The following is a 27929-nucleotide window of genomic DNA, read 5'->3' on the forward strand; positions in this document are numbered from 1 at the left end:
CGTGGTGTGTTGATAAAAAGTAGCCTATGTATTAATCCAGGGTATCACCCATCTGCATACCAAATTTCATTCAAATCGGTCCAGCCGTTTTTGCGTGATTGAATAACAAACATACATCCATACATTCTCACAAACTTTCACATTTATAATATAAGTAGGATTAAAGGATGTTGTTTCTTAGGCTGAATTAGTCAATCACTCCAATCATTTTCACCTCATATCCAATTTCTGTAAGACCGCTATCTGTTCAAGTGTTCAATGAAAAGCCTAGTAAGTACTTTCTGAAGATATGATTATCTTTTTATGATCATGTTTTGTAATATTTCCAAGATAATCTAGCTTATAGTATAGTTACTATATCAAAACAGATTGTACTGCTTTAAAATATAGTTACTTTGATTTGAAAAAACTAGTTGCAAAGCGCATTTTGGCTTATCATTGCTCGTAGATTCAAGATAATATAAGAAAACGACGGAAAGGTCTGTCAGGAACAAACAATTATGTTTCTTCCTTTGTTTTGGAAGGGTATAAAAGACTGTGAAGGATTTAGAAAAAAAAGTTAGTTATTACATGCTTGGAAAGCATAGGTCTGTTATTCCTGAGGTTGTCCTCTGTCCAGCTCTCCGCTTCCTGCGTCATCTCGTCGTCGAAGTATTTTCCCACCGACCTCTTGCCTTACCTTGCTTATAAGGAAGTCTACAAGGAGGAACATAGGGGAGACCATAGGGATAGCACATTTGGGAGTGCGTAGGGTTTAGTAGATAAGGTAGTATATTGTTTTATCAAAAGTAAAATCACAATTCCTCATAGATTTTATTAAAATAACAACTATAGTTATAGTTGCGGGAAGCGCAGGTCGGTATCAAGCAGGTTTTCTTCCATCCATCTCTCAGCTTGTTGTGTCATCACCTCGTCGAAGTGATCGCGCCAACCTCCCGCTTTGCCTGAAAAACAAAAGTACATAATTCGATAAATAGGATATACAGTCATGGTCACATAATTAAAGACACCCCCAACTCGAAGTGAAATAAATAGTTATGGTACTGGCATGAGCTTAAGCACGGTATAAAATGTAATGTATATTATTATTAAAACAAACATTACACTGTGTTCTTCAAATTCAGGACAAAAAATATTTACTTTCTTTAATACTTTAGATATAACGATCTATGGGAAATGAACACTAACTTTTGTAGCTGATACTTGGCTGGTCAACTAATTAAAGACAGTTGCCATACTTTTTTTTAGAAGTGAGTAAAATACTTATGAAAACTCGAATTAGGTAATAATTTAGGTTTCTTCCATTAAACATTTTCATTTTAGTCCTATCAATAAGACTAGAACAAAAATACTGATAAGTAAAATGTTTTAGGCTTTTTAAAATTAAGTTTTGACATGCGGATTTATCCATACCACTTAATCTGTAGTAAGGATATGGTAATAAATTTATTATTAAAGATTCCTTATCAATGGCACTAAAAAAGGCAAGGTTTGAGAACAACTGAAACCGACCCCAAGGAAAACTTGTCCGCAAACAGACTTTAAGGCGGTGCTATAGGCAAATAGTGAACCATTTACATGATTCGGTTCTGGTTTTTTTGGGAGTCATCTGATGCTAAAAGGACGATAATTGTGTCTGCAGAACTTTAAGACTACAATCGAGTTGGGAAAAGCTGTAAGGCATGGGTATCGGAAGATGTTACTTTTGGAAAAGCACCGCGTGTCCATACTGTAGTTGGCTATTTCTATTAAATGTGAAAGGTGCAATGAACAAGTGTTCAAAAATGTAATTTGTTTCTCATTAAACAAAGGGATACGAATAATTCTAATATAATGCATCGATATTAGTCGCCTCCAAAACATGAGATGGAACCAAAGTACACCAAGAAAGTTCTCAAACATAGGAGGCGAAAAAGTAATAGGGTGGGGTTTCCCTCCACTACTTGGTGTGGTGATCCTTTAGAAAAATATTATTAAAAATAGGCGAATTCAAGTACTATAATATTTTAGAAATAAGCATGTTGTTATATGCTAAGCATAATTTACCGGTCCTTAGCGCTTTCCAAATTAGAAAAGTTCTGAAAAACACTGTAAGAGTAGTGAAGAGGACTCTTTGATCGAGCAACTTATGACGGTTTTGGTTTGGCCCATTGCAAATTTAATAGAAACAAAACTGATAATCGGCCAGAAAACACAATGGCGATAAGTCATACATGAAACATTGATCAGTTTTACACAGATTTTTATGAAGCATGGAAGAAAATTCCCGTAGCGGCTTAAAACAAAACTGACCGCTTAAGCTTGGGTTTCCTAGGAAAGCGGTGCCGTCATATAGCGGCCGTCATATTACGGACGCAAATAGACGGTCGTCTTTACGGTGATGACATGTGGAAAGTTCCACGGCCGTTTTAACACACCGTCATAAACTTTTTGTTAGTTGTATCATACTTACTAACCTGTTTTGTTTAATATTTCTCAAATTTCACGACACCAATTCTGTTTTAGTTGACTTTTTCTATAATCTTTATTTTTATATTATATATTGCTTCGTGGTTACGAACGAAATCTATTAAAATTTCGTCGTCCTCGCTGCTCTAAGAGTTGTAACTAATTTTTGACGTTGTTCCGAAAAAAAAACACAAATACGTATTAAAAAAGCTTCACCGCTTTCAATAAAACTTTCACCAAACTATCTGACACCGTCAAGACGGCCGTCATGCAAATGGCGGCACCGCTTTTTGAAGTTACGGTGTCAGTTACCGCTCTCTAGGAAACCGCCCAATTTTGTTTACATAGACAACGTTCTGGTGACGTCTTTCACCGCTGTATTACGGCCGCTATATGACGGCACCGCTTTCCTAGGAAACCAAAGCTTTACACGTTTAGGGATGTCGTGCTGTCATTGAGGTAAAAGGAAATAAACCAAATATTAGTACTTATTAGTATGCTTAGTTATAGTGTAGGAAATGTTGTTATAGAAAAGTACCATCAATAATATTAATAATTTGCTTTTCTTCCTCTGAGCAAATGAAGTGTCTTTAATTATATGGCCAGGCCACGTTATGGTTCATACCGCTCGAGATTCGGATAAAGCGAAAAAAAACTTGTCGCGGAGGATCACTGAAGATAGTCTTTAGTTTTTATAATTCACAATGCACTTTTAAATATTTTAAAATAGAAAATAAAGTTGCAATAGCAATCAGAAAAAAGAAATGCAGCGGCAATTTAAGATTCCAACAGTGTCTTTAATTAGCTGACCACGTATCAAGAAAATATGTAACCTTGAGAGGAAATTGGTTGTTATCACAAACAGCTATCTATAGAAGATCCATTGAAACTTTCGCTTTTTTAAGATAAGCCAGTATTGTGTATTTTTGATCGGTATACTTTAGCAAAATTGACTTTACCTTTCCTCATAAAGGTTTCATCAGAAGCTAAAAGTCCCACATCTCTCCTGTCCTCATAGTTTACAGACTTATTATTTTTGAAGTTCTTAAAGTTCAAGTGTTCACAAAGGTGGGAGATTTGTTCCTCATTTATCTGCTTGCCTAAAAAATCTGCAACACGGCGAATGACTGCTGGCAAGTCCTGAAAAAAAAACATATCACTGTATATTTACTGTTATAGAAAAGTAATTTTGGTTTGTTTTTGTAAAAATAACGAAATGACCAGTTTCGTTGTAGCTGCATAGAAATAAATTAAACCCCATGTTCTTTCGTGCAATCAGCAGCAATGCAGCTTGAGTTAAAGCAATTTTGTTCTAGAGCCGGGACAATTCTTTGAACGTAAAAATTATCATTGTAATACTTACTGACCTGTGATAGTTCTTCATAGAATAAAAATAGCATGTTCGGATTATGTCGCTTCTGCCATGCTTCTTTAACGTGTTCGAAAAATGGAGTCAATGTGTCTGAAATTATATGTAAAATCATTATTTGTAGTTTTATCAATCAATGAATTGCTGTTGCAATGATGTCGAGGAGTAAAAAATAAATATGAATTTATATGCTCCACTGTTTACTTACATAAGTCCTTAAGGAATATATTCCAGAAGTCTTTGAAAGATACCAGACTGCCTAATATCCTGAACAGTCTAGAGTGGTGATAGCAGGAGACGGCCACGTCTCTGGGGTCCCGAGCTACGTACACCACCTTCGCCGTGTCCAGGATGGTGGGAGGCAGCAGGGACATCGGCAGGTGTGTCTTGATGAAGCGAGTCTCTGTCAGGGGAACTGCGGCCAGCTGCGGAGTTACTGGCATTTTCAACACATTAAACAGCTGCGAAAACTTCTCTTTGTCAAAGTTTGGCTCTGTGGCTTCTACATTTTTAACATATTTTTCATTTTCATCTTGTACATAGAACATGAAGAGACTGCAATAAATGTTTATTACTTAGTAACTTTGCAAGCTTCCAGTAAAACATGCGGGTTCTGAATAGGACTCACTCCAAAAATGGGTATCGTTGAGCTAATGGTATTTCCGCAGCTTTTTCGTAATTTAAATCATTAGCTATAAGCCATACTAGTTCCTGGGTCCATGTGGTTCCTGAAAACAATACAGGTATTTATTTATATATATATTAATTTGTTATCTATAGAACTTTCTCTTATCCCACGCACGTCTCATTATATTTCACAATTCTGATGAAGGAAAAAATGGGGCTAAGTGCAAGTCGGACTCACGTACAATGTGTCCCCAGACGTTACCAATCTAATATTTCTAATAATCTAATTAATCTCTTGTGATAATTTTATGACATATTGCTATATATTATCCCGGTAAGGGCAGTAGTTCCCGCGGGAAGCTGCTTAAACTGTTGGAAAGCGACTCGTCTATCATGTCTGTAGATGTCCACCTATTGATTGAATTACCCGATCGTTGATAAGTGGCCACGAAGACGTCAGTAGATCTTAGAGGCATGTTATAGATGTTTGCTGCTTCGTTGATATAAGGTTTAGTCAAGATGTAGCCTTTGGGACCCACTCGCACGTATGAGGATGGCAAATCTGAGGAGCAATACCCGAAATATTAATTACCGAAATGATTTTGTAGGTACAATGAGGTGCAGTCGTGGTGGCCTGGTATTTAAAGGACCTTCCTCTCAAGTACGAGTGTGCGGTTTTCGATTCCAGGTCAGTCTTGTACCAAATTGACTGATTGAAGGTTAAGAAGGACTTTAAGGTATTGCACTTTTGAAACACGTTTATTAATACATGAAAAATAATCAAAATTCAACTGGAGTCTTTTGTGACATCTCCAAAGCTTTTGATAGCGTCCATCATTATTTACTTTTATATTATACAAATTATGTTGTTACGGAGTCCAGAATAGATCTCAACTTAATAGACTCATATTTACAGCATAGATTGTAATGTGTAAAAGTAAATGATGCTTAATCATCAGGCTTTTCAGTTTAGACAGGCGTGCCACAGGGCTCTATACTAGGTCCATTCTTAATCTTAGTATGAATGGTTTACCTTACCACTTCAAATATATCTGTGATGTTGTATTTTTATTTATTTATTTAAGTCAGGCATCTAAGGCCCATTCAGAATATCATATTATTTGCAGATGATACGTCACTAATGTTTAAAGACTGCCTCGTTGGTCTAGTGGTCGCAAGCGCGGCTGCTGTGCGCGTGGTCTCGGGTTCGATTCCCGGGTCGGGCCGAAATCGCTTTGTGGGTTTTCTTAAAACTTTCACAAAGCAGCCCGTAGTCTGGAAGTTGGTGATTAATTCACCCGTGCATCGGAGAGCACGTAAATGTCGGTCTGCACCTGATCTCTTTTCGGTCGTGTCGGATTGCCGTCCCGTGGGTTATGAGGGTGAAGGAATAGGGAGTGCACTTGTGTCTGCGCAAATGCTCGTGCACTGTAATATGTCCTGCGCAGCTGGCTGATCTCCTTAAGTGAGAGCAGCCGCCGTGGCCGAAAACGGCCGTGGACGCCATTATTATTATTATAATGTTTAAAGTTGACAGAAACAGAGAGTAATATAAAGATGTAAACAGTGCACTCTCAAAACTAAAAAAAAACGTTGTCCTTAACAACAAGGTTCTTCAAACCGTTGAATCTACCATGTTTCTGGTATAACAGTGGATGCAAAACTTCAATGGGGTTCACATATGGGGTGCTAGCCTCGCGGGAAGGATTAGTTCTGCAACCTACGGAGTTAAAAACAGTCGACACTGCTCGATTAGCCTTTTTCAGCTATATATCTGAGTATTTATGAATATATAAAACCGCGTTGAAAGGTTTTTTTACCTATACACAGACATGTGTTGCTGGGGACAATCTACATAAATATGTTGCGCCACTTCTTCTCAGCAAAAACATAGAAGTGGGTGTTTTGGTGGTTGAGTGGTTTGGCGGATAAACAACAAATCTTTGTAATATTTTAGTAAATTACTTACACGGAAAATTCTTTTCTACCAACTCCTGTTCTTCAGGATTAAGTTGTTTAAACTCATAAGGAAAAGGTAAAACATTGTTTTCCGCCATCGTAATTCAGCACAATTATCAATTACCAAATAAAAGTAAAGACTGCGGTAGGTCAAAGTATATTATATTTTTATTAACTTATCTATAACTTATCTATAAATCTACCTGTATCTATCGGATAATACTAAGCCTATGTTCAGATGACAACTGCACAACGCGCGATTACAACTACATACATTTTGTTCAGGCTGTATACATGCTAACGCGTTTTAGGCGTTACAAAATGTATGTAGTTGTAAACGCGCGTTATCAAAACGCTTGTCATCTGAACGTAGCCTAAAACCGGCCGAAACTAAGCGTGTCGACCACGCTCAGTGTAGGGTTCCGCAGTTTCCAGATTATAGCTAATAAATAACTATCCCGACCCCAGCAACTCAGAATAAATCTAAACAGCCTAAATTAGCCAAAAGTACAGGTTATAAATAATGCTTTCTCCTCCGGATTAAATTAAATAAAACCTAGACGAAATACTTTTTCTTCGTCCATTTTCATATACTAGTATTGTTTATAGGGTCTTTGATTAAATGCAGACCGTTTGTTGATCACTTGTTTTAAATAAATCATTTTAACTCTATTTTTAATCGAACTATTAGATACTGTTAGAAACTAAGTCATTGAATTATTGATAAGACGTGATAAGTGATATTTGTTTTGGGCTAGTAACAATAGAAATAGGTAACATTTACCTATCTGTGTTTATGAATAATAATGAATAATAAAACAATACTTAATATGTAGGCATATTTGTTTAATGCGCGATATTGATACTGCAAATGAGACAATAAGTGGAAAGATATCGGATAAACTGCTGTGACGTTGTGCATAATATGCTGCGGTGTTCGCTGAATATGAAGATAAATAGTACCTACGTATCCTTCATCATTATACACTAATCGTTAATCCTGGTGACTTCATGTAGGCGCTTTATTTGCGTAAAGGCCTAAGGGAAGCTAGATACCTGTAGCGAAAAAGCACTATTTTGGGTAAAGTTGATACGATTATAAATTTTATCTCCGACCAGCTGTCGCCAGACGTTTTACTGATGTCTGAGCTCACGGTCAAAAATATCCTAAGTATATTATATTTAATAAACATAACTTTATCGATATTATTTCAGAAGTTTTTCGTAAAGAAGTATGCAATAAGCTTGCATTATGGTGAAATGGAAATGAGTGTGAATTTATAAGAAAGGGGAACAATTTCTTTTGAATACAGGATACGCTTAATAAGCACTCAAAGAAACTACGTATACCTACTTATGTTTTTTGTTTTAGGTACATTAATGTGTTATTATACTTAAATAACAGCTATTATTCGCGGGTCGCTGTGGGTCAGACGAGGACTTCTGATAATACACTCGATACCCGATGCACTTATGCACGACCCAGTTGTTTTGGATTTTTTTCAATTGCGGACATTTATCTACCTATACTAGTATAATAACGAGGATTTTTTTTATTTGTTTATACCCTAAAGGCTCCGAAACAACTGAACTGATTTAAATTATTGTTCGCTATTGGAAAACTACTGACTCTTACCGAGTCATACAACATACGAACAACATAGCTATATTTTATTTCGGTAAGTAAGAAACTGTGGGAGAGTGACTAGTTATTTACACCTACAATCGATCAATTTACATGTTAATAGCTAGCTGCAAATTCCTGTTTCAAATTTTCATTAAATAAAGAACATTTCCTTTGTTTCAAAGGCAAACATATCTGCATCTAGGTGTATGGATTTCCTAACTTATTCAGGCAAAAGGGATTATCCAAAGTATGAAGATCGATTGTTACACGTAGACATAAAGGCCCCTTTATTTCTCCTTTGTTCCCCTATAGAATGAGCCCTTTATTTTCATCTGTTATATTATAATAAATATTATTTTTTCATAAACTCGGAAAGCGTAGGTCTGTATCCCTGAGGTTTTTCTGGATCCACCTCTCCGCTTGTTGCGTCATCTCGTCGTCGAAGTACTCGCGCCAACCATTGCTTTTTCCTGCATCAATCAAAGACTTTGGATATACTCTAAGGACGGTACTCTAAGGTTACTTTCGGATCTAAGGTAGTCTGGACAAAAAAAAGTACTTATTAACTATTAAAAGACAACCTAGTTTAGAAAATGTACCATAAGTGAATTTAATATCTGTAAATTACCTTTTCTTATGAAGGTTTCATTAGGCGAAAACATATCGAACTCCCGAAGGTGCTCATAGTTGACAGCCTTGTTCTTCTTGCAGTTGTCGAAGCTGAGATGTTCGCATAGCATGGTCATCTGCTTATCTGTCACTTGTTTGTTTAGAAAAGCCGCTACACGCCGTATGACTGCCGGCAAGTCCTGAAATCATCATCATATTCACACAATTGCCATTCACTGCTGAACTCTGTCCTGGGCAGTCCTGTAATACAGAACACCAATATACCTTCAAATTAAAATGAATCGACGTGCCCATCCTGGCACGTATATTATGCGACCCCTACCTTCTTCAGTTCTTCATAAAACAAGAACAGCATATTCGGATGATGTCTCATATTCCATGCTTCTTTCACGTGCTCGAAATACGGTGTCAATACATCTAAAATAATAAATCATACTCTGCATGTAACCAAATGATGACCTGTAGCAAGGAATGCATTTGTCAGAATGAATCTAGACACACGGCAGTGTGTCCGCCAAGTTCGAGCAAAAAAAGCGACACACCGGCCGTGGGTTATATTACACGAACCATTTCGGGCCAAATTCGAACACCCTATAACTCAAAATCTATTTTGTTCACGCATATCAAATTTCAAGTATCTGTTGAGACCCCCTCACTTATCTAAAATACAAAATTTCATTAATATACCTATTGTAGGTCTTGAGATATTGACGTCAGAAAATCGCTATTTTTACTATACACTCACTGACTGACTGACTGACTGACTGACTGACTGACTGACTGACTCACTCATCAAAAACCTAGACCACTTCCAATGGTCGTATTGACTTGAAATTTGGCATGGAGGTAGGTCTTTATGTCAAGGTAAAGGGAAAAATCTGAAAATGGTCAAGTGTGAGTCGGTTTTAAAATAATGAAGGTGTTTTATACCCCTAAGGAACTAAAACGAATTAAATTTATATAATATATCTTCGAATGGTCGTACCGATCTGAAATTCGTTACAAAGGTTTGTATTTAGTCAAAGTAAAGTAAAAATCTGAAAACGGCCAAGTGTGAGTCACTTTCGAAAATAACGAATGTGTAACTTTGATCCACAAACATAATATATGATAACATGTCATGTCAGTCAGTTGGTAAATCTAGTTCATTTCTTTGTAAGAAGCGTGCATATTAAAAAATCTGAAAGATAGAATAAATGAGTCATTTCCTTAACTAACTTAGTCATATGAAAAAAACCATTGTCTGTAAAGTCGTTTTACTGACGATAGTTGAACGTGACAACGTGAGTAGCTGCCGATTGTGCCTCTTTGTCGCTCGCTGCGTGCTCTCGCTTGCACTTCAAGCCTTAAACGGAACGCCTCAGAGCGAGGTAACGCCGCATGAGTCATGTTTTTTCGTGCGTGCAGCCGGCTCCATCGATTTATAAGACGTTGTCACGTCAAAAAATAAAATAAACAACCTTACAAAAATAAATGAAATCCCACCCAAAACATAAATGTGAAAGACTGCCAAGTTCGATAATATGGGAACGCTTCGCCTATAAAAGAAGTGAGATCTGAATAAGTACCAAGTTCCATACACATACCTCAGTTAAAAATAGTTACTTTTTAATGATGTTACTTGGCAAGTTTTAATAGAAAATTAAATACTTGATTCATTGCATTTAGTAGGTTTATAACAAGGTGTGTGAAAACTTGCCAAGTAGCATCATTAAAAAGTAACTATTTTTAACTGAGGTATGTGTATGGAACTTGGTACTTATTCAGATCTCACTTCTTTTATAGGCGAAGCGTTCCCATATTATCGAACTTGGCAGTCTTTCACATTTATGTTTTGGGTGGGATTAGACTTACAGCGATCATTTACGAATAAATTCCAGAAATCTCTAAATTCACCAGCAAAGTCTAACACTTTGAAGAGTCTAGCATGGTGATACGAGGAGACAGCGATATCCCTGGGGTCTCTAGCTATGTATATCATCTTGGCCGTGTCTACTATATTGGGGGGGAGGAAGCTCATCGGCAGATGCGTCTTGATGAAGCGAGGGGACGGCATCGCCGCCAGCTTCTCTGTCACCGGCTGAGCCATCACCTCCATCACCTTTACAAGTTTCTCCTTCTTTTCTATGCTTACCACATTTTCGGTATTCTTCAAGGTATATTTACTCCACTCCGTGTAGTACATGTAAATTCTGTAAATATTATATAATACGTAATAAGTCGTAGCCAAAGCTAGCCCTTTGGTTGAACATTTAGTCATACTTCTAGATATTTTATTGAATAATTGTGATGCAATCAGATAAAATGGAAGACAAATACAATTCGCCGATCGGTAAAAAGCTAGGAGGTGTTGATGTGGCAGGTTATTGTTTTAAACATGGAATCAGCAATAATGTTTGACAGTCATTCGTCCGCAGCTGGACATATTTTAAGCTGCCCCAATTGCCTATCTGAACTGCACGTGGTGCACCCTGCAAAAAAAAATGGACGAGGCTCTGGCGACTAGTATCTAGTAAAATCAGCACGCAGCTTCAAGTGGGGTTTTCACTGTTTTGATACAAATGCCTGAATGGATTAGCTAGCTATGCTACTAATTACGAAATTTGATAATCTTGTCGCATTTGATAGTAAGATTAGCAATTAAATAATTGAAAACAATTATGAAGTTTTTGTAAAAGTCATTGTCATTGTGTTATGCAATTTGATGTCAATAATACTTACTCGAGAAAAGGATATCTGTGGGTGATTGGCACAGACAACGCTGTGGTAAAATCAAAATCATTTGCCAACAGCCACACGAGTTCCTGAGTCCATGTTGTACCTGTTGAACATAATGATTCCTTAAGGGTTAGACCGCATCTGCCAGCACGGAATCACATTTGTTCCGCCTGTACTACCACATGCTGCAGTATGCTGGCAGTTCTAAGCGATGGAAAGAGAAAGGGCGACGGAAAAAGGCGATTCCGTGCTGCCAGATGTGGTCCAACCCTAATATTAGCCATGTCGCTGGTGACACCACCGTCATTAGTGTCATTTTATATAGGTACAGTAGGTCAAATGCCCTTGAATTAGAACAATCCGGTAAGTCCTTTTGGTCCAATTTAACACATTTTTTTTTCGAGGGGAAATCCTCATGGGGGAGGCGTGACGGACTCGCACCGGTTAAAACCCAACGGTGACTCTCCAAATTCTTCCGCAGCCCATATAACAATAACATGACTCAACAAAATATTATCAACGTCGTATCATTAAATGCATTGACATTACTTGAATAAATAGTCGTAAGAGATAAGTGTGTAACGAAGATCAATGTCAAATTATATTATAGGTACGAAATGATATCATACAATTGATTTATAAATATACGGGTCTTAAACACGATACTGTGTACATCTAAGGGTACGGTAACTTTTTCAATTTTCTCGACGTTTCGGCTGAATAGGACCAAGACCATTAAATTGTAGATAGGGTAAACCGAGGTATAACTGGCCACTTTCAATTATTAGCCACTATTCACTTTGACTGCATAAATTAAGAACTATTCTCATAGAACGCCATCTATTATTTATTTTTAGTATTACCTACTCAACTAGCTTTCATTATAGTGACAGTTTTTTCCTCTATGAACACTAGCGCCAAAAATATCGGTCATTTTGTGACAGCACGCGTACGAGTTCCGACGTGAACGGTAAATCCTTAATTTTTTTTTAAGGTAATGATTGAATTTAAAAGTGAATTTTGTAATACTTCGTGTAGTAAACGTGAGTTGATTGTGTTTGTGGTATTGTATAGATGGTAAACGATCGTTTTTTAAGGTTTTATTCTGTCAGTATCTATAATAAAGCGAGATTAGTGGGGTGGCCAGTTATTGATTTTCATTTTTGTGTATTTTCATTTATTGGCCACTCATGCCAGTTACTGAATTATACGCTAATGTCCGAATTTTACGAAAAAATAAACATATTTAGAATGAGTATAAGGCACACTATCGTGTAAAAAAAATCCAGATAAAAATATACACGTTTATCAGTAACTGGCATGGGTGGCCAATTACTGATAGTTGTATGGCCAGTTACTGACGGATTTTTTTTTTGTTGGACAGATTTTCTGAAATGTCTTTAAAAAAACGCCAATACTCTAAAGAGGCAATAGAAAATGCTATCAAATTTATTGAAAACAATGAAGGTATCCAATCCAAATAAAACAATTTCTGTTGTCTCAAATATACCTTTCTCGGAATACCTGAAACAAAATCATAATCCTGCCCTTATCCCAATTTTATTTGGGGTCGGCGCAGCATGTTTTCTCCTTCCATACTCTTCTATCTGCCGTCATCTCACAAGTAACATTCTTTCTACTTTCACACAATCCATTTCTTCCTTTCCTTCTTTCCACTATATCCGTCCACATTCATACTCATCATGTTCCTCACAACATGATTCTCATTCCTCCGCATCACATGCCCATACCATGACAGCCGGTTTCCACGCAGTTTTTCTGATACCGGCGCTACTTTCAAACTTCCTCTTATATACTCATTCCTCACTCTATCCATTTGCGTAACACCACACATATGTACCTCTTAACATTCTCATCTCTGCCGCATGCAATTGTCTTTCATTCGTCGCTTTTGTGGGCCAGCACTCTGATCCATACAAGACAGCAGGTCTGACAATACTCTTGTAAATTTTCCCCTACCTGAAACAAAATACCTGAATACCTGAAACAAAAGTTGCCCGATTTTCCCAAACGACAACGAAAGCGCCAAATTGAGCGAAACATCCAATCAATATGTTGACAAGATAAGAGAAAAACAATTAAAAAAAGCAAGAAGAAGATGCCGCAAAAGAAGAAAGGAAGAGATTACGAGAAGAGAAAAAAAGTCAAAAAGAGAATGATGTACCAAATAAAAAACTAAAGAATAAAACAAAAAAGACTGCTACTAACAAAATTATAAATAGTCAAGACGAGTCCAAGAAACTGTTGGAAAATAAGAAAAACCGATGTGTTACTTGTTGTGACTATTGTTTGAATCTAATAACAAGAAGGGTGATCCTATGTAGGCTCTGTAACAAACAATTTCATGAGAATACCATTGTCTCACAGGATTCATATTCCTGAGGCTGAATGTGATTCTTTTTTGTGCCATAATTGTTACAAAGAGAGAGATTACTCTACATCTGATGATGATGATGATGATGTAATTAATTAATTTAAGCACGTCAATAACTACAAATGATAAGTTCCTCGTTACCATACTATGATTTAAGTGCAAACGAACTGTGGTATACTGATCTCATTAAATTAAGCTAAGTTGTAGTTTTTTTTTACGAATTAAGAACCACCTTGTTAGAATTTGTTTTATTATGTTTTTTAAGTTTTTAATTTCTAATATAGTTGCTTTATTCTATATATTTTAATTGATTTTAAATATTATTTTTGCATGGCCAGTTATTGGTATTATGGTGGCTAATATCTAATTTTAAATGGCCAGTTACTACTAAAAAATACTACTTTTTCATTCTGTTAAAATATTACTACATAATTCTATGTTGTTTCATTTTTTACTCACTAATAACGATAAATGGATACTTGCTTTAACTAAAGTTGATACAAGAATATTAATTTCTGGACACATTTCTCCATGGCACTTAAATGAACAACTCGCTGTCCTTAAGTGGCCAGTTACTGGTGAGTTTACCCTACGAAATGATTATATGAAATGATTATAAGATTTCCCAACAATACCTTCACACGAAACCTCCTCCTGTGCATGCAGTGGGAGGACGTGTTGGATTGTACTATGTAAAATCCACCTTTGTTTTTTCTGAAGCCCTTTATGTACCCTGGCAACTCATAGAGGTAGCTCATGCATGAGAGAACCTCTGACTCAATTGACTTTGTTTGTGGCCCTAGATATGTAGTTGCGTTTTTTACTATAGTCATTCTCATTAAAATTCTTCTTTATCGAAGGATCTGTCTCTGATCATCAGTGTGCGAAGAATAGGGGTGAAATCGCGACTAGCCAGTCATGCAAAACAAATAAGTAGTAGGTAGGTACCTGATCTCTGATAGCTGGCCACGAAGACATCCGACGGTCTAATAGGCAAGTTGTATATGTTTTCGGCGTGTTCCACGTAAGGCCTCGGCAAAACGTAACCTTTCGGACCCACACGGATGAAATCGACGTTCGGGTCTAAAATGGAAGATCGAAATGTGGTAAAAGGATCAGAATACATAAATATTTTGTAAAAAGAATGGTATGACGCGTTACTTTGCTTCGCTTTTTTTTGTTTTGCGAAATTAACGCTTCATATTTTTCCTAAAATTTTTAGGTACGTAGGTAATGTAATTATAAGTTTTCAGTCGGTTTCTCAAAAATATTTTTTTAAAAGCTTGGAAATATTTTCTGAATATAAAGTTTATACCTGCAATTAAATACAGTAATGGACGATAAATCTTTTAAACCATTAAATATTGTATTAGGTACTTACAGTTGAACAACCTCTTATTGTCTGCTTTCTCCTCAGGTTCAATCTCTTTGAAATCGTACGGGAAAGGCAGTCTCTGGTCAGCCATGATTATTTTTATTCTGAACCACAGTGACAACTGAGGAAACTCGGCAGACTGAGGTATCCCAACTCTGAAGTACCTATTATATATTACTTATCTGTAGCTGCATAGGTACTGCGTCTCTGTTTTTATTTATATTACTCTATGTAAATTTAAATTATACTCAATACTCACACCGCTAATTATTCTCACACTACGTTGGTTCCATTTTTTTTACCGTACATTTCCATGATAAAAACAATCAGAGATCACACAATAACTTTGATTTTATTTATGTGTATTAGTCACGTCATTTTGTACAATGGGTCTTGTCTTTAATGAAATATGTAGGTATGAGCTAATATTTTTGGGAAGTCTTCAGAAGATCTTTCCTTGCTGAAAAATACGATACAGATATTGAAATCAGAAAACTCCCAAAAATCGTTATCCTTTTATTGAATTTGTGCATACATCATAAAGTTATAACTAAACACTGTAATATTTATTAATATTTTATGCTTGGAAAGCGTAGGTCTGTGTCCCTGAGGTTGTTCTCTATCCACGTCTCCGATTGCTGCGTCATCTCGTCGTCGAAGTAGTCACGCCAGCCCCCTGTCTTGCCTGCTCATGAAAACATACTTAATGCACATTAAGTAAACAAATGACTTACAAACCTTGTTCATTGTCAAATCAGAATGCAAAGGACTACCTATTAAAAATTTCGCAAATAGATTTTTCCGCTGGATGTCAAATCTTGCCATAAGAATTTTATGCAGTTTCAGAAACCTAATTTTATAGGCACCTAAGTATATCTATGACTTTGTTTATAAGATATATACTATACCTTTCCTAATATAGGGTTGTTCCCCCGGGTTCAGCAAGCCTAGTTCGTCCATGACATCATAGTTGACGGCCTTATTGCTCCTAAAGCTGTCGATGCTCAGGTGTTGATTGAGGCGTGTAACCAACTCCTCCGAGCACGGCTTCTTGAGGAATGAAGCTACGTGACGGATGACTGAAGGTAAGTCCTGGAATCAATTGTAAATAAGAAAAACATATCTGATATTGTAGGAGTATCCTTTGTGGCACCGGGACGTAATGTACCCGGGATACAGATATTATTTATATATTTATTTATAGAATACTGCCACATCACAGACATATATGTTGATAACATTTAAAATAAGTTAAAACGACTTAAATAATGGTATTATCCATCTAATAAATCTTGTATAAATAAATAATTTAAAAAAACAAGTAATACTAAAAGTAGGTAAAGTCTCACTGTCAGATAAAACATAAATATAAATAAACCGACACCAGGTTATTAATTGATATTAATCATTAGTAAACTAGTTGATACTAGTTTGTATGTTTTATTGAATGGATTGCTTCTAACTTCATCGTGTTAAGTTCACGTTTTGAGAAGATATAACGGTACCCACCTTAGACATGTCTTCGTAGAAAAGAAATAGCATGTTCGAATTATGCCTTGCTGCCCAGGCTTCCTTAATATTATCGAAGTACGGCGTCCAATAAACTGAAATAAATATTTGATTCCATTTATAACACCTAACAATTTATCACGATTTCGTCGATCTGCGTGATTGCTATAACAGTTACAAGTGTTTAGCGCTTTGAGAGCAAAATATTGAAAGCAACTTACTAGAGTTGCTGATGAAGAGGTTCCAGAAAGTTTTGAAGTCTCCAACGTATCCGAGCAACCTGTGGAGTCTGTTCATGTGGTGGAATGACACCGCTACATCCCTGGGATCCCGTGCTACATACACCACTTTAGCATTGTCGAGCAATGATGGTGGAAGCAGCGACAGTGGAAGATGAGTGTAAATGAACCGTGGTGACTCTGCGGTAGCTAGCCTGACAGTTCCCGGTAAGGTAATAGTTTCTAGAAGTTTGATCTTCGCAGCGTCGTCTGTATCGTTTAAGATTTTGTTCCGCAGCGAAGGATGGACAAGCGTGGGAAACCTTGAAACGTAAAAACAATTGTGCAGGTTGAATAATGGCTATTATTTCAGAAATAATTCATTTAAATGATGTTTTTATATTTATTATAGCGATTTCAAAGAACGTGTGTAAAGCGTACTTAAATTAATAATTGAAGTTCTCAGAAAATATTTCAAGTTTTTTGTTATTTTTTACAACTTTTACTTCTAATTTAAGCACAAACTACAAAATTAATGTATTTGGTAGACAATTAGCATTCCAAATTATCATTTAGGTAGCTATGCCAAGACCACGTTTAACTTTTGTAGGTCACAGCTTAGTTGTTTTGGCATGAAAGAAAACGAAAGCGCCAGCCAATACAAATATGTACTTGTACTGTATACAAATATGTGCTCACTCCAGAAACATGAACCTTCCGACCAGGGGGACCGTCTCCGACTTGGCGAAGTTCCAGTCGTTGGCCACGATCCAAACGAGCTCTCGAGTCCACGTCGAACCTACGCAGATGTAATAGGTAACAAACAAATGAATGGAGCTTTTAAATCTTTATTACAAACAACTCTGAAGAAAGACTCTGAAGAAAGTACAGAATTATGTTTAGTCGGAGCATAAATTCTAAAGTTTTTTTTTGTTTCTCTTTGATGCTATGATGTCCTTTATAATAAAAGTTTAAGACCTCTCGGACCATGCTAGGTAAGATTCCGTAACAACCGAAAACCTTTAACGGATAAAAGGTTTATTTTAACTTAAATGTACCAAAAACAATTTATGCAAATGCCTCTAGGCAGGTTAATCGAGGTCGTATCAAAACGGTATTTATTAGGTACATTGTAGAAAACCTAAGCCTTTTTACTATGGTTAAATTCCCAACAAAGCGAATGCAAATGTGAAAATTCTGGACACGATAGTGCATCGAACCGCCATCTTTTTGTTACGATATCTGATTGTGCTGCTGTAACAATAGCTAATTACAGTTTCTTATTAATAAGCAGCACGTTAAGATGTTCTCATCACAGTTTTATAACAGTGTTAACGTGAATGGCATACAGATTAATTTATTTACGCTCCGTTGAATAGGTTTTGGAGAACACTTTAATTTGAATTTCAATAAAATGCTTTGTTTTAAAATACCAATTAATTTTAATTTCAAAAACTGATTTTGAATCTGTATCGATCTGGTCTACAGTCACGAAACTAAATAAGTATTTATATATGAGTTTCATTCATATATTTGACTATCATCAAAGGAGACAGAAGGGAACACAACATGGATCAAGCTGTGATACTTTTTATGCCAAAATATGGTCTTGTAGTCAGATAATCGTACCTGATCTAGGGTAGCTGGCGACGAAGACGTCACTGGTTCTTATCGGCATGTTGTATATGTTCGCAGCCTCAGCGATGTAGGTTTTCGGGAAAAAGTAGCCCTTGGGTCCCACTCGGACATAGTTTGTGTGTTTGTCTGTGTGAAGTGAAATAGAAAGAAAAATTGCTATACATTCAATGAGGAGGGAAAATTGCCCTTAATTTGTTACATGTGCATTTGTTACATTTAGGTCACATTGTCTAGTTCTACGAAAGTATTTTTAGTACCTTAACCGTAAATCAAGTGTTCAGGGTTTCTTTTTGCCATAAATTCATGGCTAGTTTATATGGTGGGGCCAGTACAAGATTAACATAGTAAACATTGGAATTTGCAATGAAATAGCAATTTATTTAAATGGCCGGATATAAGCAAGCACTACTAATAAGATTAACGATGTCCGGTTTTCTCATAAACCTCTCGTTTTGAACGGAAATTTACCTACTACTGGATCAAATCGAGGTTAAAGTAACCGATGACATGAATTTGGAATGAAAAATATAACTTCGTGATTTTAGCACCACGGGGTTGCGAAGGTGCTCAGAGCTATTTTCAGAACACTGCAAATAAAAAAAATGGTTTGACCGTTCGTTCACCTGCGAATGTAAACTTACATTTACTTATTTTGTCAGGTGCTTAAAGAAAGTAATCAAATTATATATTTAAGTATTAGGTATAAAGCTTATTAAGTGAAAATCAATATAGTAACAATGCTTAACCATAATAGGTCAATGATTCCTTGTTACTAAATTGTTAAGAAAAGCTTTTTCAATTTTGGTTAGTAAGTAAACAGTTGTTAGGTGTCTTTTAATTGTCATTTGATTACATAAGTATTATTTGATGAGATTACTAGCTTCTGCCAGCGGTTTCACCCGTATCCCGTGGGAACTACTTCCCGTACCGGGATAAAAAGTAGCCTATAGCCTTCCTCGATAAATGGGCTATCTAACACTGAAATAAATTTTCAAATCGGACCAGTAGTTCCTGAGATTAGCGCGTTCAAACAAACAAACAAACTCTTCAGCTTTATAATATTAGTATAGATAATGAAAATAATGAAACGCTTTGTTATAGTACCTTTGAGATTTTTTCTTTGAAAATTTTGCAGAAACTTGCAACTTATTTGAAGACTCATTTGATTTGGTGCCAATGTCACTTAGCTAAATATGGTCATGTAGAGTGAGCCGTCGATGCAGTCTGCCCATCTATCTCCGTCTATGTTAATAAACTCATTAACGTAATGATATACAGGTAGATACTTGCCTACATGTTTCTAATCTTGTAAAAGTGATTTACTTATCAGATGTCGGTGGTAGCAACTAAATAGATCGTTAGGATACGATTATTATCGAAAAATACTAACAGAGTAAATTACCTTTCTTTTTAACCGACTTCCCAAAAAGGAGGAGGTTCTGAATTCGTCGGGATCTTTTTTTTTTATGTATGTTCACCGATTACTCGAAGACGCCTGGACCGATTTGCAATTTTTTTTTTGTTCGATAGAGTTTACTTCCCAGGTGGTCCCATAATCATCAGGTAAGGATCTGATGATGGAAACCCTGAGAAATCGAGGGCAACTTTCGAAAATTGTAGGCATTGGTAGGGTAAAATCTTGACACTAAGGCGTATGTCTGATAACACTATGCAATCGTGAAGGTTTGAAGCTGACCTGATGATGGAGACCAAAGAAGGTCGAGGGAACTTGACAACTGAATGTGTGAACTGCCTCGTGTTTGGGCTTACCTATATTATTCGTATTGATGAGAACCTTCCACTTAAATATACGGATAGTGACAACTATGCTTGTCACTGAAAAGCTTAAAATAAAAAACTTTTTACAAAAAAATAAAACCGACTCCCAAAAACACTGAAAAGCAAAAAGATACTATTCTTAGGTGCATCGGCCTAGAAGTCGGTGGCGTATAATCTCTATATATCTACTAATATGGATGTACCTGAGTTTATACGCCACCGACTTCTAGGCCGATGCACCTAAGAATAGTTTTTTTTTTGCTTTTCAGTGTTTTTGGGAGTCGGTTTTAATTTTTTGTAAAAAGTTTTTTATAATTTATGAGTAACTAGACATAAAAACATCATGAATATACTTACTTTTAAAGTATTTTCCGAGTACATCAGCCAACTTTGGCTCCACATCTCGTATTTCCCAAGGAAAATCCTTTGTTCCATCCATTGTAACCAGTCGTCCTAAGTGCAATACGGTTGTGATATAATAAATGTTTAATTTAATTGATCATACACTTGCTATTTAGACTGGTGAAGACTCCCTACGATAACTTTGTTATCATTCATAGAAGATAGATAAATGCAACTACAAACTAGAATTATTCAATCAATCTGTATGTTGACTGACTACCTATTATAAAACTATTGCTTTCCATTGTCAGAAATAAATCGATACTAAAACTCATACGCAGCAAACTAAAACAAACAAATAAAGTCGACAACGACGTAAGTGAAACATCCCTTAAATAACATTTAATTATTTATTGTGCTATCTTAATTAACCCGACCCCCTGTCTCAAAGATTTCACCTATTGGAAAACGTGTCGTCTATTCAAGTTCAACGGTTCACGGCCAGAGTGCAAGCAAAAGTACGTATGGTGGTCGTCACGCATAAATAAAGATTGTATACTTTTTTAAAGGTATCAGGGATACTGTCCTGTGAAAATCTACAAAAAAATCTCGATAAGGCTAGTGTTAGACCTTTGTAAAGCAGGTCAGAATGATTATCCTAGTTTTATGTAGTTATATCTAATGTATCTTCAACTATCTAATGTTTATTTGTTCTCACCACTCGTGATGTTGATTGTTATCGGTCAAGTTAATTGAGACCAGTTTGCGAACGCATCGTGAAAGTGTACTTAATTGATAAACTGTTAAGTAGTATTATAAAGCCAGCTACTTAGTTTTCGGTTCGGTTGTGTGACCTGGGTAGTCCCCCAAGATGACCCCACAGGAAATCGTAGATGGTATGATCAATTCCTCACAACACAACAGAATATAGAAAACTGAAAAAGGGCCTACTTGACTATTTCAGTTTTCTTTGTTCTCTCAAATACGGTGATGGGAAGAAATTGTATAGGCATTTGATTTCAAAATATGACTTCACTTCGGGTTGCATACGGGCTACACAAACAAAACAAAGCAATTATAAAAATAAAAGGTTTACTTAACAAGTTAGGAATAAATAAATTACATGGCGAACATATTTGGAAATAAATTAACTACATGTACAACAACACAGAGATCGGGAACTATGACGTAATAACAACTACTTCAGGCGTCTGTTGGGGTTCTACTTTGTCCTCCTTCTTCTTATCTAGCTCGGAGGCAACGCTTGCTTCTGCGGGCGCTCGGTCCTGGCACATGAGGGTCTCAGGGTCCCTAATACGCTCAGGGCCACAGTTTTCTGTAGCTCCTAACAGCTTCAACTCATCCTGATCTTCAGCGTCGACCTCTAGCCGGCGTCGACCAGCGATCACCACCTCAACAGCGCGGCCGTCGCTCGCAGACCTGTCGCCTGAGCCGATCTCGACGCGGTACGGCGTGCTGGGCTCCACGAACGCCTCCATCACACGGAAATCGGATCTTTCCTGGATTTCATGCTCCTTGTCAAGTGGCTTGTGACTCTTCGAGAAGATATCGAAGACTGAAAGCGGCATCTTCTTGGGGATGGCGACGAGTACCACCACGTTCTTGACGTCGGCTTGCACGTTGAAATCGCCATCCTGATGCTGGTTGTAGAAGGCCGGCGTGGCGGCGGCGACCGCCAGAAGACAAGCGAATGCCACAAGCATGGTGCGTGCGCGCGACGGATCTCACATGCGCTGACTGCGCGCCGCATGCGCCCGCGCCGCTTTTACCAGCCACAAGCGAACCAGTCTGCCGCTCGAATCGAGCACACTGTAACGGTTAACACGACATGAATACTGAGTGGACCTAATTCGACGGATGATGCCTAAGAGTTAATTATCAATTTAGAATGTAATGACCACAACAAGCGATCTATGTTTTGCTAACTTGATTGCATGAGTAACGTTACTGCTCACGAATCGTTTCCATTGTTACAGTACCCCTTTATTTTGTTATTGTATTGCGACGAATACAAAATGAGTATTATGAATTCTAGAGATGCTGAATTTTCCTATCGGATTCTGGTTAAAATAGGTCAAACAATCTATAAAATCGAGGACTTGGAGACTTTGCGTTCTACATTAGTCAAGTCTGTGACGGACACATCCGTCAAAACAAAGTGGAAAGTAGTGAATGCCGTGCCGTGGCGAGCAATGGAGCCGGAGGGCTTAGTGTGTGACAGTGACCGCGGGTCATCGATACGATAACCGAGTTTCGCCTGCACGCTCCGCACAGATAGAATCTCAGCTCAGCGCGAGCTACAACTGCGCACAACTGACCAAAAATTACGACGCAGGATGCAAATACTTAGGTACCTACTTGAGTCCTCCGGCATTGTTCCGTTATTTTCGCAGCAACGAAATGTTTGCGCTCTTAAATTATCTTGTTTTTACACAAAAGTACGGCTTTGCTGTTATAGCAGTTTAATGTTTCCGCGTACGATATGAAAGCTTTTGCAACGCACCATATTTGGGCGATGTCTAATGTCTCTGTGACTCCGACACCTTTCGTGTAGCTGTAAATAAATGATAATGCGCTATACTAAACCTTTAAATTCTATACTTTTTAGGGTTCCGTACCCAAAGGGTAAAACGGAACCCTATTGTTTTCGCTCCTCTGTCCGTCCGTCCGTCTGTCACCAGGCTGTATCTCATGAACCGTGATAGTTAGAAAGTTGAAATTTTCACAGATAATGACAAAAAATACTGAAAACTAAAATAATATAAATATTTTGGGGGCTCCCATACAACAAACGTGTTTTTTGCTCATTGTAAATAGTATGGAACCCTTCGTGCGCGAATCCGACTCGCACTTGGCCGGTTTCTTTAATGATATTCTAGATAAATAAACGTGTTCATAGTATATAGTTACTTGACACAGAATCAGAAGTCAAAACTGGACCCTTGTTACTATGTATACAATCAGGAACTACCGTTATGAAAAGGGGAGAAATACATAAATAGAATCTTATGTCGCTACTTAATAGGTCCTTTCAACTCCTAGGCACTACGATAATAGTAATACTTTTATCCTTCAAAGGTATTCGTATCATACTTATAAGAATAAGAAGAAGGTAAGCGATTCCGTAACTTCAAGCAACTTCGGAAGCTCGTAGTGAAGCGCGAAGAGCACAAAACAGAAAAAATGTCCGAGATATCTATGGGATTTCCACCACCCTCACCAGTTTAGGGAAGATCAGAAAGAATCGTACCGGGACGGGAGCTTTCATGAGGCCCTCCGCAAAAAAATTATCGCATCTTTACTGCAGAAAAACTGGCAACATGGCGAAGATGTTAACTAGCGAGGTAAATCAGGTAAATACTAAGACATTGGATCTTTTTAAATCTGAATAAAGAATTTATGGCTGTAAAAATAACACCCTATAACTTCGTCTAGTCATTTTGTACGATACACGCGCGTTCATACTCGTGGCTGTTTTAAGTAGATCTATTGTAACATTATCGCATTTCTAAGAAATTCCTATTGATTGATAATCCTTCGGTTCAAAGTTCGATTACTCATAAATACTAGTTATTAGCTAAATATTAGCTAGATGATTTAAGTTTAACTGCCTGATCACCTGATGGCAGTTAAACTTAAATCATCTAGTTAAGGCTTGGCTCTATCAGTATCTATGTCACAGTTTTTGTGTAAGGACTACACAAATATTTGTGTACCTAAATAAATTGTACAAATTAATTAAGATTTGAAAGACGTAGGTAAGTTTATCTGCGTACAAATTATCCTGTGTAAGTAGACGAAGTAGACTGTTTGCTAACTAGAGATAGAATTTTAACATTCCAAAAAACAAATTCCTACCTCCAAGAAACAAAATAACAGATACATTAGTCACGAAGATGGTTTCAAAAAATACATGGTTTATTTATTTTATACTTGGTACTTAACTGTATCTTGTACATACTTTCATCCACAGCAACCCGAAGGAATTACTTAGTGCACTTGAATAAAAACTATTATGTTTTGAAACAGGTTTCTATCTATCTTCTCACATGCCTTGTTACTTTGTGTGTACTATTGAATATTAATTCATGTCATAATTTATACATAGATCGATAGATAGAGATAGATAGATTGGGTTTTCAAAAAAACAAAGAATTAGGATTTTTCAATAAGAATTATTTCATTTATTTTCAACGAAACAATGTACACACTTACGTACCTATATATTAAGCTTACAATCTAAAATAAATGCATCTTTCCATGGCTATGTCTTAGAACAGTACAGTCAGTACAATATAATAAATTAACTAATATAATTTGAAGATTAATTGAAACTTTGAACGCCCGATTCCTATACTCTTACAATACTTAATGATTTCTTACCCATAATGGGTAAGCTTGTTTAGCCAACAAGCTACTTATGTTTACGAGATATTCTAAAACCTTTGCTTTAGTTTAAGAGATCGTAGGTATCGAGAACTATTCAATCCTTGTATAGGAAAGGGGCATTTGTCACAAAACTATCGATAATTGATCACATTTTATATCTCCCTAATGTTGGCGGGTTTTTCTCAGCAGTGGCATCAGGAAATTTGCCAGGCGATGTTTCAGTCTGTGAAAGAAAGAAATGTTATTATTTATTATCAGATTAAAAAATAGGCTTTTGATATTAGGGTATCGAAGTTCAGTTCTTTGAAATACTAACTATAAACACTTGTTTATTGTTGATTTCAAATGTAAAAATTAACCAAATCAAACAGTTTTATTGCTGTTACGTTAAATCAGAAATATTAAGGGCACTATGAATGTTTGTTTCATAGTTTTGCATGATTCTTACCTGATAGGCTATTTAAGCTATTTTCGCGATTATCTGGGAATAAAAAGAAAAACATAGGTAGAATCACATTTTTTCATTTCCCGTAATTCTTATATGAATCATGCACAACTAAAACTCGTTAATTTATGAGTTAAGTTTATGAAATGTAATTTAGTGTTCATTTTGCGATAATATAATTACTGGGTGTAGAGGGAACTGTCATAAATATGGAATCGTTAAAGTTTTTACCTTTGTGCTTTCTCTTGTTTCCTCAGGGAAGCGTCCTTCTTTTGGCTCTTCGTCTCGTTGCCCAGGCTGACGTCACTCAGTGGGGAAGCCTTCTCTGCCGGCTTGGCGGGCTCCTCAGGCTTCGCGTCCTCGGGTTTCTCCGCTGGCTTCACCTGCTGCGGCTTCTCATCGGGCACCGGCAGTGACACCACCTGGATCGCGGGTACGGACGGCGACGACTCTTGAGGAGGCTTGGGCTTGGATTCATTGAAATCGTCCAGGGCCAGATCCAGGAAATCGTCCATGTCCCCCAGGGCGGACAGTAAGGACTCGGCGGGCGCCACCGCGATCACCACGCCATCGATGCTGAGCCTGTAGTTCTCGGAGCCGTTCTGCCGCTGGTCGTAGTGGTTGCTGCCGCAGTCCGGCGCGGGCGCCGAGCTCGCCAGCACCAGCACGCTGGCCAGCAGCGCCACCTCGCACACCACTCGTCTGTAGTTGACCATCGCGGAAGCTGTCTGTCGGCGCACTGAACTTCGGTTGCGGCTGTAGGACCCGCTATGTATCCGTTCTCCGCTGCATCTTTTATTTATTTGCCCAGATAGCGGTACAGCCAGACGCGGCTCCGACTAACCGCGCGACCCGTCGTAGTTAAACTGGTATTAACACAACAGAATTGTGTAATAAATACAGGTATACAGGTATCATCCGTTATGTTAAAACGGCCAGTAATTTACAACGAATGCTCATTACAATAATTAATGTTCGTAAGTAAGCCTCCATGTAATCCTGATAAAACTCATAATGTTGTGTTTACATTATCATTATATTTTTAGAACATTAGGCATGTTAGATAAATAATTAAGAGGTCGTCGACTCAGCCCAATAACCCAGTAACCTTTGGTATCACATAAAACGGTTAAAACTTATTATACTAATTCATCGTCACATTCGTCACCAAAACTTATTTGCCGTAAGTCGTAAGACCTATTTATTAAGATTAAGTCTTGAGATTATATTAAGACATTGCAATTGATACAAGGTTAAAAAAATATTATTTTCAAAAAACGTGAATTTTGTATAGTTAATGAGTGCAACTATCTAACTCGGTAATGAATTAAGAAAGCTTTCTTCTTCTGAGCAATTGATAATAGATATTATGTAGTATGTGCCTAATTTATGCCTTAGCCTACTGAATTAACTGTGGGTAGGTAATCAGTTAGCAGTGCTGTCTTAGGCGATTATCACACTGCCCCGCATGATGCAGCGTAGTGCGTGGATGCGTTTTTTTTCCGTTGTATGGAAATATCTCCGTTTGTATGGAAAACACGCATAGTCCAACACACTGAAAATGCATCCACGCGCGTTCATGCGGATCACGCACATACATGCGGAGAAACACGCACCCCCGCGCGTAGGTGCGGGGCGAGACGCAAGGTATGGCACACTGAATCCCGCAATGCCGCGCGTGATTTTGAATGGGCGTGACGTGTATATTTGAAAATGGAACTCGCTGTGCGTGAATTTACAAAACGCATCTACGCGCGTGAGTGCGTGAAAAACCCGCACGATGATGCAGATCTGCACTCCCGCAGGAACGCGCGTAGGTGCGTCGACACGCAAGATGCAGCGTGATGCGGGGCAGTGTGAAGATCACCTTAGGTATAGTTAACGGGAGGATTATTATTGATTCACCGCGATAAAGCAAACAAAAGCTTTGATCAGTCAATAGAGAGCTTTTACCGAATATTCATACTTCCTCGTTCAAAAGTAGTTCAGCTGAAGTTTTGTGTAAATATCAATTAATATCAAGTTAATGTAGATTCGGTGGCACAGATCGGGTGCGGTAAAACAACCTGTCGTTGATGGGTCGCGGACAGCTTTCAACTAACTGTATCTACCACCTACTTGCACCATCGCATCGCCGATAAACGGTAAAATTGTAGCATTTTACTTTATTTGCCCTTTTCTTTAATTATTATTTGATTTTGCTGAAGTAGGAATTGGTACATCAACTCAACTATTTATGTCACACCCCCCGAAAGGTAAATCAAAGTTCATTCAACTTAGTAAAAAACTCTGCTCTTATTGTTGGTACCTTCTACTAAAGATGTCTAATGAGTTAATAATAAGGCACCTAAGGACTTAATTAGCCATTTATACGCAGGTTTCCATCGAGCTTAGGATTTACCCAATACCTACTTATTAGCCAACGGAACATGTTGAAAGC

The 27929-nt window shown here is 37.4% G+C and overlaps 5 protein-coding genes across 6 annotated transcripts; all 5 read right to left on the reverse strand.

Moving 5' to 3' along the window:
• Window positions 1-800: 800 nt before the first annotated feature.
• Window positions 801-6568, reverse strand: LOC124631502 (luciferin sulfotransferase-like). Its single transcript, XM_047165926.1, has 7 exons — window positions 6414-6568; window positions 4872-5006; window positions 4446-4545; window positions 4026-4372; window positions 3816-3910; window positions 3408-3588; window positions 801-944 (listed from the first exon to the last, which is right to left on the reverse strand). The coding sequence occupies exons 1-7, from the start codon at window positions 6499-6501 to the stop codon at window positions 835-837; spliced, it is 1056 nt and encodes a 351-aa protein (XP_047021882.1). The 5' UTR covers window positions 6502-6568; the 3' UTR covers window positions 801-834.
• A 1748-nt stretch (window positions 6569-8316) lies between these two features.
• On the reverse strand, window positions 8317-15268 carry LOC124631510 (sulfotransferase 1C4-like). Its single transcript, XM_047165941.1, has 7 exons — window positions 15155-15268; window positions 14722-14856; window positions 11382-11481; window positions 10515-10852; window positions 8983-9077; window positions 8659-8839; window positions 8317-8500 (listed from the first exon to the last, which is right to left on the reverse strand). The coding sequence occupies exons 1-7, from the start codon at window positions 15237-15239 to the stop codon at window positions 8391-8393; spliced, it is 1044 nt and encodes a 347-aa protein (XP_047021897.1). The 5' UTR covers window positions 15240-15268; the 3' UTR covers window positions 8317-8390.
• A 384-nt stretch (window positions 15269-15652) lies between these two features.
• On the reverse strand, window positions 15653-20731 carry LOC124630922 (sulfotransferase 1C4-like). The gene is made up of 7 exons (XM_047164966.1): window positions 20650-20731; window positions 18505-18639; window positions 17575-17674; window positions 16879-17198; window positions 16658-16752; window positions 16057-16240; window positions 15653-15833 (listed from the first exon to the last, which is right to left on the reverse strand). The coding sequence occupies exons 1-7, from the start codon at window positions 20729-20731 to the stop codon at window positions 15718-15720; spliced, it is 1032 nt and encodes a 343-aa protein (XP_047020922.1). The 3' UTR covers window positions 15653-15717.
• A 978-nt stretch (window positions 20732-21709) lies between these two features.
• On the reverse strand, window positions 21710-22540 carry LOC124631252. The gene has a single exon (XM_047165530.1). The coding sequence runs from the start codon at window positions 22356-22358 to the stop codon at window positions 21816-21818; it is 543 nt and encodes a 180-aa protein (XP_047021486.1). The 5' UTR covers window positions 22359-22540; the 3' UTR covers window positions 21710-21815.
• Window positions 22541-24810: 2270 nt separating this feature from the next.
• Window positions 24811-26344, reverse strand: LOC124631191 (neurofilament heavy polypeptide-like). Of its 2 annotated transcripts, XM_047165423.1 has the most exons (3): window positions 25721-26344; window positions 25493-25525; window positions 24811-25267 (listed from the first exon to the last, which is right to left on the reverse strand). In XM_047165423.1, the coding sequence occupies exons 1-2, from the start codon at window positions 26203-26205 to the stop codon at window positions 25522-25524; spliced, it is 489 nt and encodes a 162-aa protein (XP_047021379.1). In that variant the 5' UTR covers window positions 26206-26344; the 3' UTR covers window positions 24811-25267; window positions 25493-25521. The 2 variants fall into 2 exon arrangements, with proteins under 2 accessions (XP_047021379.1, XP_047021378.1); XM_047165422.1 differs by lacking the exon at window positions 25493-25525 and having other exon boundaries at window positions 25721-26340.
• Between the last annotated feature and the right edge of the window lie 1585 nt (window positions 26345-27929).

This window comes from Helicoverpa zea, chromosome 6 (genome assembly GCF_022581195.2).
Source record: "Helicoverpa zea isolate HzStark_Cry1AcR chromosome 6, ilHelZeax1.1, whole genome shotgun sequence".
In the NCBI taxonomy this organism is placed as follows: Eukaryota; Metazoa; Arthropoda; class Insecta; order Lepidoptera; family Noctuidae; genus Helicoverpa; species Helicoverpa zea.